At 36.0% G+C, this 15,512-nt stretch overlaps 1 protein-coding gene across 1 annotated transcript in view; it reads left to right on the top strand.

The window, feature by feature from the left end:
• Positions 1-1,259: 1,259 nt before the first annotated feature.
• Positions 1,260-15,512, top strand: part of musk.S (muscle associated receptor tyrosine kinase S homeolog) — a 70,623-nt gene continuing 56,370 nt past the window's right edge. The window contains exons 1-2 of the mRNA XM_018243737.2: positions 1,260-1,700; positions 7,527-7,653. Coding sequence (XP_018099226.1) covers positions 1,622-1,700; positions 7,527-7,653 — 206 coding nt within the window. The 5' untranslated portion in view covers positions 1,260-1,621. The remainder of the gene's footprint in view (positions 1,701-7,526; positions 7,654-15,512) is intronic.

Below are 15,512 nucleotides of genomic sequence, written 5' to 3'. Positions count from 1 at the left end.
CCTCTCAAGCTTGCAGCGGGTATATTTGCACTGTATTCCTATACGCACATTGAAGTGCGGTTACTGTACATTTCTGCCTTCTAGTAAAATCATTATTGTAAATAATACACGGCAGGCAATTCACCCTCATTTAATTTCCATTGCACTGTGTGCTTCCTGTTGCTGTTTTATAACCCTCTTTAACCAGCCTTATCACATTTTATAAAGCCACATTAGTAGCCTGGCATTTCTGTTGAGTTTCCATTATGCATTAATGCTTTCTATTACCCGTGAATATTCAGAGATGGCAAAGACTGGAAGACAAATATATTAACTCATGCTTATGGAGGCTTCTTTGATCCCCTGTCACAACATCAACCCCCTCTGTGTTTTTTTCACCATTAAATACAACCCAGACATCCTTATTTGGAGGAATACTGCAGTATAATGAATGTCAGAACAGGTGGTTATGGCCAAGCTGTCAGCTTGCATAGCAGGAATGACTCAACAATTCCAGAATATAAAACTGTGTCTCAGAATGAACAACAAAACACACACTTTTTGCCAGGCCCGGCCTGACAGTTCATCACTTCTGGCAAACATTGAGTCTGGTGCACTCTTGCGGGTGGTCTTCATTCTAACTTGTTTCATATCCCGCACACTTCATTTGGCCCAGATGGTATTGCAGTGTTGAAGCTAGGAAATATTTCCTAAATATACTGAATATACTAATTACCCAGTGATTGTAGCTAGAAAACAATATCTGAAAAATGTTTTAGGGAAAATATTTAAACATATAAAAACTTGTTTTGTGCAGAGGTGTGACAATAGGGGAGCAGATCTTGCAACTCCAGGGGGGGCAGGTTGCACCACTTTGTTTCTGGCAACATTTTTAGTTATTTGTAAATTATAATAAATACATCTATTTATTGTTTAAATTAAAGCAGCATAACTTCATTAAAGTAGATGGTACCCAATATACCCTATCTTATCTGACTTTTCTATATTAATCATAAGGAGCTAGGAAACTACTGGTTATGCTGAAGGACATTGCGTCCTTTTTAAATGATTAAAGACCTCAACGACTTCATTGCAAAGTTTGCAAACAAATACCGCCGTTTTTGCGAACATTTGCAGTGGATGTAATAAAATTTCGCGATCGTGAAACCTTTTTTTGGAACAGAATATTGAACAAAACTCCAGAGTTAACGCAGGTGTTAACGCTAAACCTTTGCTTAGCGAAAATGCGCAATGTAATATTCGCCAGCAACTGATTTCACATTGCGTGCATCGCTAAACATAAGTAAAGACGCCATTTTAAATAACGCCTGTGACTTTTAATTACATTCCCCTCTTAGTGCTGTTGTCCTGAGCCTGCCAACATGGTATATCACAATGTTCTCTCTTGTTTCCTGAGCCCAGCATTCACACATTGACCTAAGTAGATGTACGCCAGCTGGTCATGTCCATCATTAGAGCCAAGTCACAGAATTCCTGAATATACTTAGATCCGGCCGGGCCTGCTGCACAGACAGTCATCGGTCGGAAGAACGCTTGGAACAAACATGGCTTAAAATGAAACAGGCTTATTCTTTGAGTTGCTTTCTCTAAGGAAGCTGTTTTCTTGGTGGGAGAATTAACCATGAAAGATTTACCATACATTCCACTTCTCCTTATCTTCACTTTGGCGGCACTGGGCTTGGCTGAAAGACTCCCCAAAGGTTTGTCTGAACAACCTCGACTTGTAGCTTGGTCACGCTGTGTATTGAGGCAGAGTGAAAGGAGGGGCTGTACTGTATGTTCCAATTGTTGAGCCTCTACAGGAAGTTCTTTGATTCATCTGCCTGCAGCTGCTGATAATGGCGATAGCTGGGCTGATATTACAGATATTATTGGTATATTACTGATATAGTCTTAAATTGCTCACATTACAAAAGCTTCTTCATTGCTACTTTTCATTTTAAATTAAATGAATGTTGTCATTATTGTGTTGAACATCTAATGTATTTTGTACAGCTTTCAAAGAGCAACAAACAGACATGTGCATTTAGGGAAACTGATCTTTGCATTTTTAGGATGATTATTTTCTTGAGCATAACCTTGACCTACATAAGGGATGCCCAACCTATTACCTTCCCACTGATGTTGGACTCCAACTCCCTTCAAGTCGTTCATTTGACTGGGAGTTCCAGTTCGACAACAGCTAGAAGGCTGCAGGTTGGATATTCCTGATATACAGTATATACTGAAAATATATTGGCATTGTCATACAAAATAATATATCAATTATACTTTTATCCACACGTCTCCAAGGAAAATATTGACCAAGGCACCTTTATTATGAGATAAATAAAATAATCTCTATTTGAGTCTAATATAGAATAATAAAACAGGATTGTGCTCCAAATGCTGCAAAACTTAATTTAGAAAGCAGGGGAAGTTTGGAGTTGTAGTTTAGCTGAAGCCGGAGTTGTTCAGAATTGCACTCATATAACAGCTGCAGTCTAAGTAAACAAGAATGTGTAACAAATCAACACCAAAAAAATCATTTAGCCACAGCATACAAGTGAGTTTAAAAACAAAGGTAATTTTACTGTTATTCAAGAAACAAATTTACAAGCCAAAGAAGGCTTCTGGGGGTTGTATTTCAGAAATAGCTAGTGAGGCAGATAATACTTGCAAAACAGCATATGCCTACTTTTAAGGTGCCTTATGTAGAGGGGTTCTTCACGTTCCAAACACTTTTCTTTAGTTCAGTTGTTGTCAGATTGTTCACCATAAACAAAGACTTTTTGCATTTGCTTTCCATCTTTTATTTTTATATCGTTTTCCCAAAATTATTTGATACATTTCTCAGGAACATTTGTGGAATATTAACTATTGTATCAATTTTAACAGCTGCCTTTAGTGAAGATCAGGGATTCTGCTCAGCAGGGACAAAGATAACAAATGTATCAACTAAATGTGTCAATTTAAAACAGTTAGAGAGTCTCCCCCCCCCTCCCAGAGCTGCTTTAGAAGGTGAAAAATGCAGAAAAATACATGCAAGAAAATGCAAAAAAATACAAAAAAATTCAAAAAGTGATACTTATAAGAATCAGTTACGAAAGGCATGTTTGCCTATAGAAATGGTACTTACAAAAAAAGATGCAAATCAAAATCGCGATTTAAACCATGTGGACTAAGGGTGCCTAACCTATCAATCCATTTGACTTCTGCTCTTTTAAGTGCTAAGACACGATCCCCTCCTCTCTTCAGAGGTGGAACGTGTTGGATAACCCTAAATTTCAAGTCATCAGATGTATGTCCCTGTTCCAGACAATGTCTAGAAACTGGCAATGACCTGTTGCCCGTATCTATAGTCGATCTATGCTGGGAAAACCTATCCTTGACCTTTTGGGTGGTTTCCCCAACATAGACTAACCCACATGGACACACCAGCATGTATACAGCAAAATTGGTGTCACATGTGTTATAACCCCTAATTTGATACTTCTGATCTCTATGGGGATGGTCAAACTCAGGACCCACAAGTACATAGCGGCACTGAGCACAACCTCTACATCTATACATGCCTTCTTTCCTGGGACCCCAAAACATTGCCTTTTTTGGGGGTGTGCGTATATCGGCATTCACCAGTCTACTCCCTATGGTCGCTCCTCTACGATACGACATCATAGGACCCAGTTGGAATTATAGAATAGAGGGATACGCTTCTCTTAATAGATGCCAATGTTTGTCCAATATAGATTTAAATTTTGGACTTGCTGAATTGTATATATATATATATAGAGTCCCGCAGTGCCTGCACTCAATCCAGAGGATGAAGCCAGAGGTGCACGATCCAAATAGGAATAATATATGAACAGAAGATCAGCACTCTCTGTAGTTTAGTGATTTATTTGTCAAAAATCACATCTTATCCGACGTTTCGGTCCCACATGGGGACCTTTCTCAAGGATACAGTGTACATAGAGTGTAGAGAATAAATACCCACCCCCATCAGTGAATTTGGGCGCCAAAAATGACGTCATAAGTCCATATAAGGAATATAGAGTCCAAAGGTTTCTTCTGTTTCCTTTACATGACACCTGGTGGTGTGAAAAAAGCGGTGCACGCATGCACCAAGAGCAATATTCAAGGATTGCATTCCTGTTGGTGGATTTATTTAGATTTATTTTATGAGTTATTCAGCCTAGTGTATATCAAAGTTATATTTGTTGTCTCTCTCTACGAACAAGTTACTTTGCTTGCTACAATTTAATGAAAATGTGTTTTGTTTGGGACCTGCTGCACAACCTGATCTGATACTATTCCTAAAGACATCATTTGCCTTCTCCAGCAAGATCATGTTGTAACACGTATGCTATGTAGTAATCACAAATACACAAGTGAAACAGGAATCTCTCCTCTGTGTATGATTACTAAAAGCCAAAAGTAGAAAGAAATCCATGGTTACAGGCAGCTCCACCATGTCTCCTGGGGGCTTGTTCAGAATATGCCAGTTTCTCATTGGCGCTAGTCTGCTAGAGAGTCCTGTACCTCCATCAGATCTATCGCATTTCCAAACACCAAGCTAGTGTTATTTTAAACTGCATATTTCTTAGAATATGATAAAAAAAAGTACCATTTACTTACAGAGTGCAGTCTGCGCAAGCACAAATTTTCAAAGCAGATTGCCATGTTTTTACCTACAATGCAACATTTTGCACCTGAATTCTAGCAAAATTTTAGAGTTGGGATTACATAATTTCAGGCATTTGGTATCAAAATGCCATTAGCATCTAATTATTTTGGTGCATGTGTCTATTGATTCAGCCTGGTATGGGGACCCAAAACTACTAACACATTTAGAGGGTAGTAGCAGGCAGAACTGCTCACTGAAGACAATAAGATCAGATGGAGCTCATGGTATTGCAAAAATCCCCATGCCACCAGTTATGTCCCAGACAGCACATTTAAGGGGTTATTTACTAAAATATGAACATTTCTCACTATTTTTCTTAAAACCACTTCGACCAAACTCCCGTGCACATTTTTACCGTATTTATCAATAAATGAACTGGAAAAATCCTATGCTGGAAAAGATTGGATAAAATCATGAAAAAAATCCGATTTTTTTTCCTATCCGATGCCCTGATTTTTTCAGATTATCATCCCAAAACCACAAATTATTTGGATTATTGTACAAAAAACTAGCGCGATCATGATATCTTCCAATTGTAAACGGGACATCTGCCATTGACTTCTATGTGACCTTGGTAGGTTTGAGATGGAGTACTTTTTATTCTGACTTTTAGCAGCATCAGGGGTTTAATAAATGTTTTCCAATTTAAAGCTCTAACCAGAAAAAAAATCAAACTTTAATAAATAAATTAATTAATTAATTAATTTGAGTCAGGGTCAGACTGGTCCTCCAGGGCAAGGGGAGAAACCCTGGTGGGCCACGGCTTAGTTGGGCCCAACGCATCATTGAAGCATTAGGAGGCCGGAATGCGCTGGTTATAATCTGCTGCTGTATAATTATGTAGACTGGCAGCAGGCGATATGTAAGAGCAGTAGACCCTTAGCTGGGGGGGGAAGGGTGCAAGCAGAGTGGTGGGGCCCTTTCCTCTGGTTTTCCAATGGGCGCTGCTTCCCCAGTCTGACACTGTTTACACTTCACATGCCTTCTGAAGGGAATCTAATCCAAATGGGATCATTGCTTGTTCTCTCAAGGTTTCTGTACACATACATTGGATTTCACCTCTAATCAGGCAGTTGGCCAATCCTAAACAGCAATGAGGTGACATTTGAGGGGGAACATTTGTTAACTGTCATGTATATACAGTACTTAAAAACACTATAGCAGGGTGACTGTCATGTACTTTAAACCTTGCTGTGATCTAGCAGGGCCTAAATAAATGTTGGACTGAAAAGGCATCAGAAAGCATCTGTGAGCAGTAGCAATGTATATTCTAGTTTGATAGGTTGATGCTACATAAATAAATGATAATATGAATAAGCGAATTAACATGACACTGCAACTGGCGCTATTGGGAATAGTAAGTAACAGATGATACTTGAAGGGTTAAATTTTATTTACAGACATAATCTAGGATATCAAACTCATATTAGAATCTCGCCAAGTTATACCACTCAGTCTCATCAAGAAAAAATGCAGACTGGCCATACAAAGAAACGGTAATTCTGTGCAAAATGTTCTCTGTTTAAACTTTTATATTTTGGCAACAGAAAATCAACAACTTACATTGCTGCTTTACTACTCTTGTCTGCCTAATAAAGGCCATTTACATGAATGTGTAAGATGGACTTTATTTAACTGCCTTCAATTGATGTATCACAGTTCTATACAAATGTTTATAGAAAACCTGTGAGAACACTGCTCTATGGCCCATGATTCACCAAATGCATAGGATACCAAAACTTGGTTGGTAAGTCAGAATCTAGTACCAAAAGCCTACTTGGGAAGAATGGCTCTTTCCTTGCCTTCTGTAAAACCAAGACCATATTTGTTGCAGGGTGCACTGCCAGCTTTAGTAATAAGAAACAAATAATATAATTAATAACATAATACATTAGTAACCTTTCTCCAAAGTATTTAAGAATCACCTATCTTACTCACAAAATTCACTGCACCAATGGCTATGGACTATGGAACTGTGGATCAAGAGTAAGTTTAGGTAGGGTATTTGTTTCTATTTGTTCAATTTTTTCTTTTGCTACCATGAATATTTTATGAGAACCTTGTAATATTTTTGGATACAAGTCTCTCTTTCTTCTTGCTCTGAACACTTATGGGTTGTCCTTTTACATAGCTGCCAGGAATACAATAGGATAGATAGATAGATAGAAAGATAGATAAATAGATAGAAAGAAAGAAAGAAAGAAAGAAAGAAAGAAAGAAAGAAAGAAAGAAAGAAAGAAAGCGAGAGAGAGAGAGAGAGAGAGAGAGAGAGAGAGAGAGAGAGAGAGAGAGAGAGATAGATAGATAGATAGATAGATAGATAGATAGATAGATAGATGATAGACAGACAGACAGACAGACAGGCAGACAGACAGACAGACAGACAGACAGACAGATAGATAGATAGATAGATAGATAGATATATGAATATATATAGATATCTAATTATAGATATCTAATTATAAATGTTTAATAATATCAAATTCAATATATACCTTATTTATTTAGTACCAACAACTTTGGTATCTATTTTGTGTATGTGAGCAGATACTTACTATAGCTGGACAAAATTGCTGCATTACATATGAGAAGTCATATATTAATGCCACAGAAGGAAAATTTCACTCAGTGCTCATTTAAAACCCCCTTGCAACCAGGGCATCAGGTGTTAGTTGCAGAACTCAATGCTGGTCGATACATGGCAGCCTTGTTCTTAAGAAAAGTAAAATAATATATACAGCAATGTTTTATAAAGTCTGCTTTTGTCAACCATTTTAAAATTTCACAGTGTCTTTATAGTGGATAAGTGTCATGCTTTTAAATATTTGATGTACTAGTAAAAAAAAATTCTCTTCTGCAGCTCCTTTCATCACTACTCCTCTTGAGACACTGGATGGATTGGTGGAAGATGTCGCCACTTTCATGTGCGCAGTTGATTCAAATCCCTCATCGGAGATTATATGGACAAGGAATAACATTCCTATCAGGTTAGCATTGGAACCTTTGTAAGGTACTGTATAAAAAAGCAGGAATTGAATATCACAAACATTTAAATATGGTACTTTATTGGTTTTGATTTCCTTCTCTAATTTGAATTGGTTAACCTCTTCTGTTCTGCCTTTTTTTGTTTAACAAATACATAAGTTCTTTAGGATTTCAATGTCATCCTAATGCATGTGGGAGTCAGCTGTCGCTCCACACCAGATATTTCTGTCAGTCTGATGGCAAAGCATAGTTGCACAGAGTATTTGTTGTAGAGCTCATTGGGAAATGTAAGGGAAATTACTATAAACAGGTGTCTTTTTAAAAAAAAAAGTATTTGTGTGTATTGTAGTTAGACGTGGCCACGATTATTTTAGAATCTGATGGTAATTATGGCAACAGCCATGATGGACCGAACACCATTCATCGCCTGTCACTATCTCCTCTTCAAAAGAATGAGAATAGTCAGCTTGAGGATGATATTTCTGGTGAAAGTTGGGCAGTTTTTTTCAGCAGTGTCCCTAGATGCAAAACATAACCTAAACAACAACATCATCTCTTGACCTACATAGTTACATAGTTAGTTACATAGTTAAATCAGGTTGAAAAAAGACAAAGTCCATCAAGTCCAACCCCTCCAAATGAAAACCCAGCATCCATACACACACCCCTCACATAAATTATATATACCCATACCTATACTAATTATAGACTTTAGTATCACAATAGCCTTTGATATTCTGTCTGTCCAAAAAATCATCCAAGCCATTCTTAAAGGCATTAACTGAATCAGCCATCACAACATCACCTGGCAGTGCATTCCACAACCTCACTGTCCTGACTGTGAAGAACCCCCTACGTTGCTTCAAATGAAAGTTCTTTTCTTCTAGTCTGAAGTGGTGGCCTCTGGTACGGTAATCCACTTTATGGGTAAAAAGGTCCCCTGCTATTTGTCTATAATGTCCTCTAATGTACTTGTAATGTATAATCATGTCCCCTCGCAGGCGCCTTTTTTCTAGAGAAAACAACCCCAACCTTGACAGTCTACCCTCATAATTTAAGTCTTCTACACCTCTAACCAGTTTAGTTGCACGTCTCTGCACTCTCTCCAGCTCATTTATATCCCTCTTAAGGACTGGAGTCCAAAACTGCACTGCATACTCCAGATGAGGCTTCACCAGGGACCTATAAAGAGGCATAATTATGTTTTCATCCCTTGAGTTAATGCCCTTTTTTATGCAAGACAGAACTTTATTTGCTTTAGTAGACACAGAATGACACTGCCCAGAATTAGACAACTTGTTATCTACAAAAAACCCTAGATCCTTCTCATTTAAGGAAACTCCCAAAACACTGCCATTTAGTGTATAACTTGCATTTATATTATTTTTGCCAAAGTGCATAACCTTGCATTTATCAACATTGAACCTCATTTTCCAGTTTGCTGCCCAGTTTTCCAATTTAGACAAATCACTCTGCAAAGTGGCAGTATCCTGCATGGAACCTATAGTTCTGCACAATATAATATCATCTGCAAAAATAAAAACAGTACTTTGAATGCCCACCTCCAGGTCATTAATAAACAAGTTGAAAAGCAAGGGACCTAGTACAGAGCCCTGCGGTACTCCACTAACAACACTGGTCCAATTAGAAAATGTTCCATTTACCACCACTCTTTGTAGTCTATCTTTTAGCCAGTTCTCTATCCAGGTACAAATACTATGTTCCAGGCCAACATTCCTTAATTTAACCAGTAACCTTTTGTGTGGCACTGTATCAAATACTTAAAGGAAAACTATACCACCAAAATGAACACTTAAGCAACAGATAGTTTATATCATATTAAGTGGCATATTAAAGAATCTTACCAAACTAGAATATATATTTAAGTAAATCTTGCCCTTTTACATCTCTTGCCTTGAGCCACCATTTCGTAATGGACTCTGTGCTGTCTCAGAGATCACCTGACCAGAAATACTACAACTCTAACTGTAACAGGAAGAAGTGTGGAAGCAAAAGACACAACTCTGTCTGTTAATTGGCTCATGTGACCAAACATGTATAGTTTGTTGGTATGTTTGAGAATACAGTGAATCCTACGATCCCAGGGGGCGGCCCTTATTTTTTAAAATGGCAATTTTCTATTTATGATAACCCAATGGCACATACTACTAGAAAAGTATATTATTATGAAAATGGTTTATTTACATGAAGCAGGGTTTTACATATGAGCTGCTTTATGCAATATCTTTTTATAGAGACCTACATTGTTTGGGGGGTATAGTTTTCCTTTAAGCAAAGTCTAAGTAAATCACATCCACTGCCATCCCAGAATCGAGGTCTCTACTTACCTTCTCATAAAAAGAAATTAAGTTAGTCTGGCAAGATCTATTACGCGAAAAACCATGTTGGCACAAACTCATAGTATTATGATTTCAAAAAGCTTTTGTGAATGTTTATTCTTATTTTTTAATTATAGCTAGATGGTAGCTAGATAGATACTGTAGACAGATAGATAGATGATAGATAGATAGATAGATAGATAGATAGATAGATAGATAGATAGATAGATAGATGAAAGTAAGATAGGAACAGGATTTGTATAAATCCCATAAGCAGCTTCTCACTGTGGTTATATAAATTAATATTTATCTATAGATAGATACTGTAGATAGATAGATAGATAGATAGATAGATAGATAGATAGATAGATAGATGATAAAAAGATAGATAAATAGATAGATAGATAGATAGATAGATAGATGATAGATAGATAGATAGATAGATAGATAGATAGATAGATACGACAGACAGACAGACAGATGATAAATAATTAGATAGGTAGATAGATAGATAGATAGATAGATAGATAGATAGATAGATAGATGATAGATAGATAGATAGATAGATAGATAGATAGATAGATAGAAAGATGATAGATAGATGATAGATAGATAGATTATAGATAGATAGATAGATAGATAGATAGATAGATAGATAGATAGATAGATAGATAGATAGATAGATACGACAGGCAGACAGATAGATAGATACGACAGGCAGACAGACAGACAGACAGATGATAAATAATTAGATAGGTAGATAGATAGATACGATAGATAGATAGATAGATAGATAGATAGATAGATAGATAGATAGATAGATAGATAGATAGATAGATAGATAGATAGATAGATAGATAGATAGATAGATAGATAGATACGACAGACAGACAGACAGATGATAAATAATTAGATAGGTAGATAGATAGATAGATAGATAGATAGATAGATAGATAGATAGATGATAGATAGATAGATAGAAAGATGATAGATAGATGATTGATAGATAGATAGATAGATAGATACGACAGGCAGACAGACAGACAGACAGATGATAAATAATTAGATAGGTAGATAGATAGATACGATAGATAGATAGATAGATAGATAGATAGATAGATAGATACGACAGGCAGACAGACAGACAGACAGATGATAAATAATTAGATAGGTAGATAGATAGATACGATAGATAGATAGATAGATAGATAGATAGATAGATAGATACGACAGACAGACAGACAGATGATAAATAATTAGATAGGTAGATAGATAGATAGATAGATAGATAGATAGATAGATAGATGATAGATAGATAGATAGAAAGATGATAGATAGATGATAGATAGATAGATAGATAGATAGATACGACAGGCAGACAGACAGACAGACAGATGATAAATAATTAGATAGGTAGATAGATAGATACGATAGATAGATAGATAGATAGATAGATAGATAGATAGATAGATAGATAGATAGATAGATAGATAGATAGATAGATGAAAGTAAGATAGGAACAGGATTTGTATAAATCCCATAAGCAGCTTCTCACTGTGGTTAAATAAATTAATATTTATCTATAGATAGATACTGTAGATAGATAGATAGATAGATAGATAGATAGATAGATGATAAAAAGATAGATAAATAGATAGATAGATAGATAGATAGATAGATAGATAGATAGATAGATAGATGATAGATAGATAGATAGATAGATAGATAGATAGATAGATAGATACGACAGACAGACAGACAGATGATAAATAATTAGATAGGTAGATAGATAGATAGATAGATGATAGATAGATAGATAGATAGAAAGAAAGATGATAGATAGATGATAGATAGATAGATAGATAGATAGATAGATAGATAGATAGATACGACAGGCAGACAGACAGACAGACAGATGATAAATAATTAGATAGGTAGATAGATAGATACGATAGATAGATAGATAGATAGATAGATAGATAGATAGATAGATAGATAGATAGACAGACAGATAGATAGATAGATAGATAATAGATAGATAGATAGATAGATAGATAGATAGATAGATAGATGAAAGTAAGATAGGAAAAGGATTTGTATAAATCCCATAAGCAGCTGCTCACTGTGGTTAAATAAATTAATTAGATCATCATAAGTGAATGCTATTTGGAATCAAACATAAAACAATTTTGCATAGTTCTAGTCTTAAACAAAGGACTGAAAGCCTTGCATTAACTGAACTTATGATGCAGAAGCTTCAAGTCTGAAAAGCTGCCAGTATTTACCGTGTAATTCAAATCAACCACTGTAGTTCACATTACATTAAAGCAGAACAATTCTTAAGCGCAATAAATATCTTGTACCATTTCCATGTAAAATCCATTTCAAACTCATTAGAAACACTAACAGAATGCATACAAGTATCAGTATGGAAAGGAAGAGTAAAAAAAATAATCTGATAGCAGTAAAGACCCAGTTGTTGAAGACTCATCCTCCACACTTCAGTCTGTAAAATAACACTCAGTAACGATCAGTAGGATTTGGGGGGGGGGGGTGCGGTCCAAGATATTGAGAAAAAAAACGACTGTATTTAGAAGTTGATATGTAACCTTTTGGGCATAGTAAGGTAATGGGGATTTCTATTCATGTCATATGGAGCTCATAGTTACTTGCATTTATTATAACTGCCTGCATGTGTCTTTCTTCCTCTTACACACTGGAAAAATTGTATAGATATGAAACATTAAAACAGTCATTTACAAATGCAAATGCAAAGTGCAATTGTGAGTGTATAATTTGGAATGTTTTTTATTCCCATAATGGAGTGTTTTTCCCTATATGTCCTGAGCAACTGATTTGTGCTCTGAGTTGCGTTAAGCTCTGCACTCATTTGAGTATGAGTTTATGCATATGCAGAATTGCATTGGCAACCAACTTTAAGTGCAGGAGTGTGTTTGGATGTAAATACTGTCATGGGAAAAAAGTGCTGCTCCTGCAGAATTCTGCACTGAAATCCATTTCTCAAAAGTGCAAACAGATTTTTTCATATTAAATTTTGAAATCTGACATGGGGCTAGACATATTGTCAATTTCCCAGCTGCCCCAAGTCATGTGCTCTGATAAACTTCAATCACTCTTTACTGCTGTACTGCAAGTTGGAGTGATATTACCCCCTCCCTTCCCCCCCCCCAGCAGCCAAACAAAAGAACAATTGGAAGGTAACCAGATAACAGCTCCCTAACACAACAGCTGCCTGGTAGATCTAAGAACAGCACTTAATAGTAAAAACCCATGTCCCACTGAGACACATTCAGTTACATTGAGAAGGAAAAACAGCAGCCTGCCAGAAAGCATTTCTCTCCTAAAGTGCAGGCACAAGTCACATGACCAGGGGCAGCTGGGAAATTGACAAAATGTCTAGCCCCATGTCAGATTTCAAAATTGAATATAAAAAAAATCTGTTTCCTCTTTTGAGAAATGGATTTTCACTGTGTTTTGAAAAAAACATGTTTTTTGATGACAGGATCCCTTTAACAAATTGTTTCAGTATATACTCTCTTTTGCACCAATTTTAGAGCACCCTCATTTGGATCATGTGTTTGTACAGTATATGTCTCTTTATGTCTGAAGAACAACAGGTAGAACAATAGGATAATAACGTTTTCTTTTTGTTGAAAATTATTTTCTGATATCTTATCCTTTAACATGATCCATGTGATGATATGCTGTGGTGGTAATTCATGCTTTTACTATTCCTATTTTGGTTCAGTTAAAAAGAGGCCCCGGAACATTTTTTCCACTCTAGGTATTTTAGAGGGAATGGAAATTTTACTAGCAAGTAATTTGTTATATTTTAATTTTGCTTGGATACAGTTGGTGTTAAATGTCAAATTGGCCAACTGCTTTGTGATCCAGTCCAGCATACATAGTGCCAGCTTTGTCCTTCTTCTTTATAAATAGCCCTAACAAAAGATGTTACTCTTGTGGAACACTCTAAACAGCCGCTGGCGTATTTATGCAGTGGATGGACACTTGGCAAGGAATATCCCTACTCTTGCAGATAGAATTTCTTTGGCAAATGGGTTTTGTTGGAGGTTACAATTTAGATATTTCTGACCACTTGTAGCTTTTTTAATGTCTTTCTGTTTCAAAATATTTTGCAATACGTGGGAGCATGTCCGGCAGCAAATTCCAGGCTGGCGCCACTGTATGATTTGCTTTTACTACCTCTGTATGTCTGTTTTGCTCCTTGACTCTATTTCTATCCCTCTGTCTATTCTCATGTCACTCTTGTTCCTTATTTCTATTCTCTTTATATTTTCCATTCTTCCTCTTGATGTCTTTCTTTTTTCTATATATATCTTTCACTCTACAAAATACATAGGTGTATTCTACTAATGTACAATATATGCACTGTGCAGTAACCTATAGTAATCCACAGTAACTGAGCAACTATACATTTAGGGGCAGATTTATCTATGGTTAAGGTGAATTTTCGAAAAGAAAAAAATTTGAATTTCGAGCTATTTTTTGTGTACTTCGACTAGGGAATAGTCCAAATTATATTCGAATTTGAAAAAAAATTTAAAATTTGAATATCGAAATGTATCATGTACTGTCTCTTTAAAAATTTGCCATCTAAAACCTGCCAAATTGCTGTTTTAGCCTATGGGGAACCTCCTAGAATTTGGAGTCAATTGGTGGACTTTGAAAAAAAAGGTTTTTTTTGGTAAAAACTTCGAATGTGCTATTCCTTCAATTTGGACCATTCGAATTTGGCCGAATAAGGACCTATTCCATCTAAAACGGACCTATTCGACCAAAAAAAAACTTCGACTTAATTTCAGTTGGTCTTTTTGCATTCGAATTGCTAAGTTTTTTTAATTCGAAATTCAACCCTTGATAAATATGCCCCTTATAGTCTATCTTGAACTGAACAGCCCAAAGGTTATTTGGCATAAATTTGCATCTGTGGGTATACAGACAAGTCAGATTCAATGATCAGAGAAAGGTACTATTTTAAGCTGCTCCATGCAACACAAGTAATGAAAACAGGCATGCAGCAGTGGAACACTGAATACACCTGGTCAGAGTCTATAAAGATACACAGTATCTGAATAAATATTTGAATCATAGGCAGGAACAGTAATAGTAGTAGTGGAATGACAGATAGGTCAGGTGGCAGTTAAGACAGCAAGCTCAGGATAAAAATGGCAGAAAGGTGAAGCAAGATGTTTTTTCAAATAACATCACAATCAAGAAAGGAAAGCAGGTTTATAGAATACCAAAACAGTGGTCAAACAGATGGTACAACTTGTATTAATTATAATCAGTTTAAGTTTATTCATGTAATGTAATCTTATGTGTAGCTGAAAACATACAATATACATTTTTTATACAAGTGTACCAAGAAAAATGCATTGCAGAGAAGAAAACAACCTCTCAGTAAATGTAAAAGTGTGACATTTTGTTGCAGGCATAATTTTGTGAATTTAGAAGCTTTAGATTTCTTTATGTTGGTT

The sequence above is a fragment of the Xenopus laevis genome, chromosome 1S (assembly GCF_017654675.1).
Source record: "Xenopus laevis strain J_2021 chromosome 1S, Xenopus_laevis_v10.1, whole genome shotgun sequence".
In the NCBI taxonomy this organism is placed as follows: domain Eukaryota; kingdom Metazoa; phylum Chordata; class Amphibia; order Anura; family Pipidae; genus Xenopus; species Xenopus laevis.
This window is presented reverse-complemented; position numbering and strand designations above follow the sequence as displayed.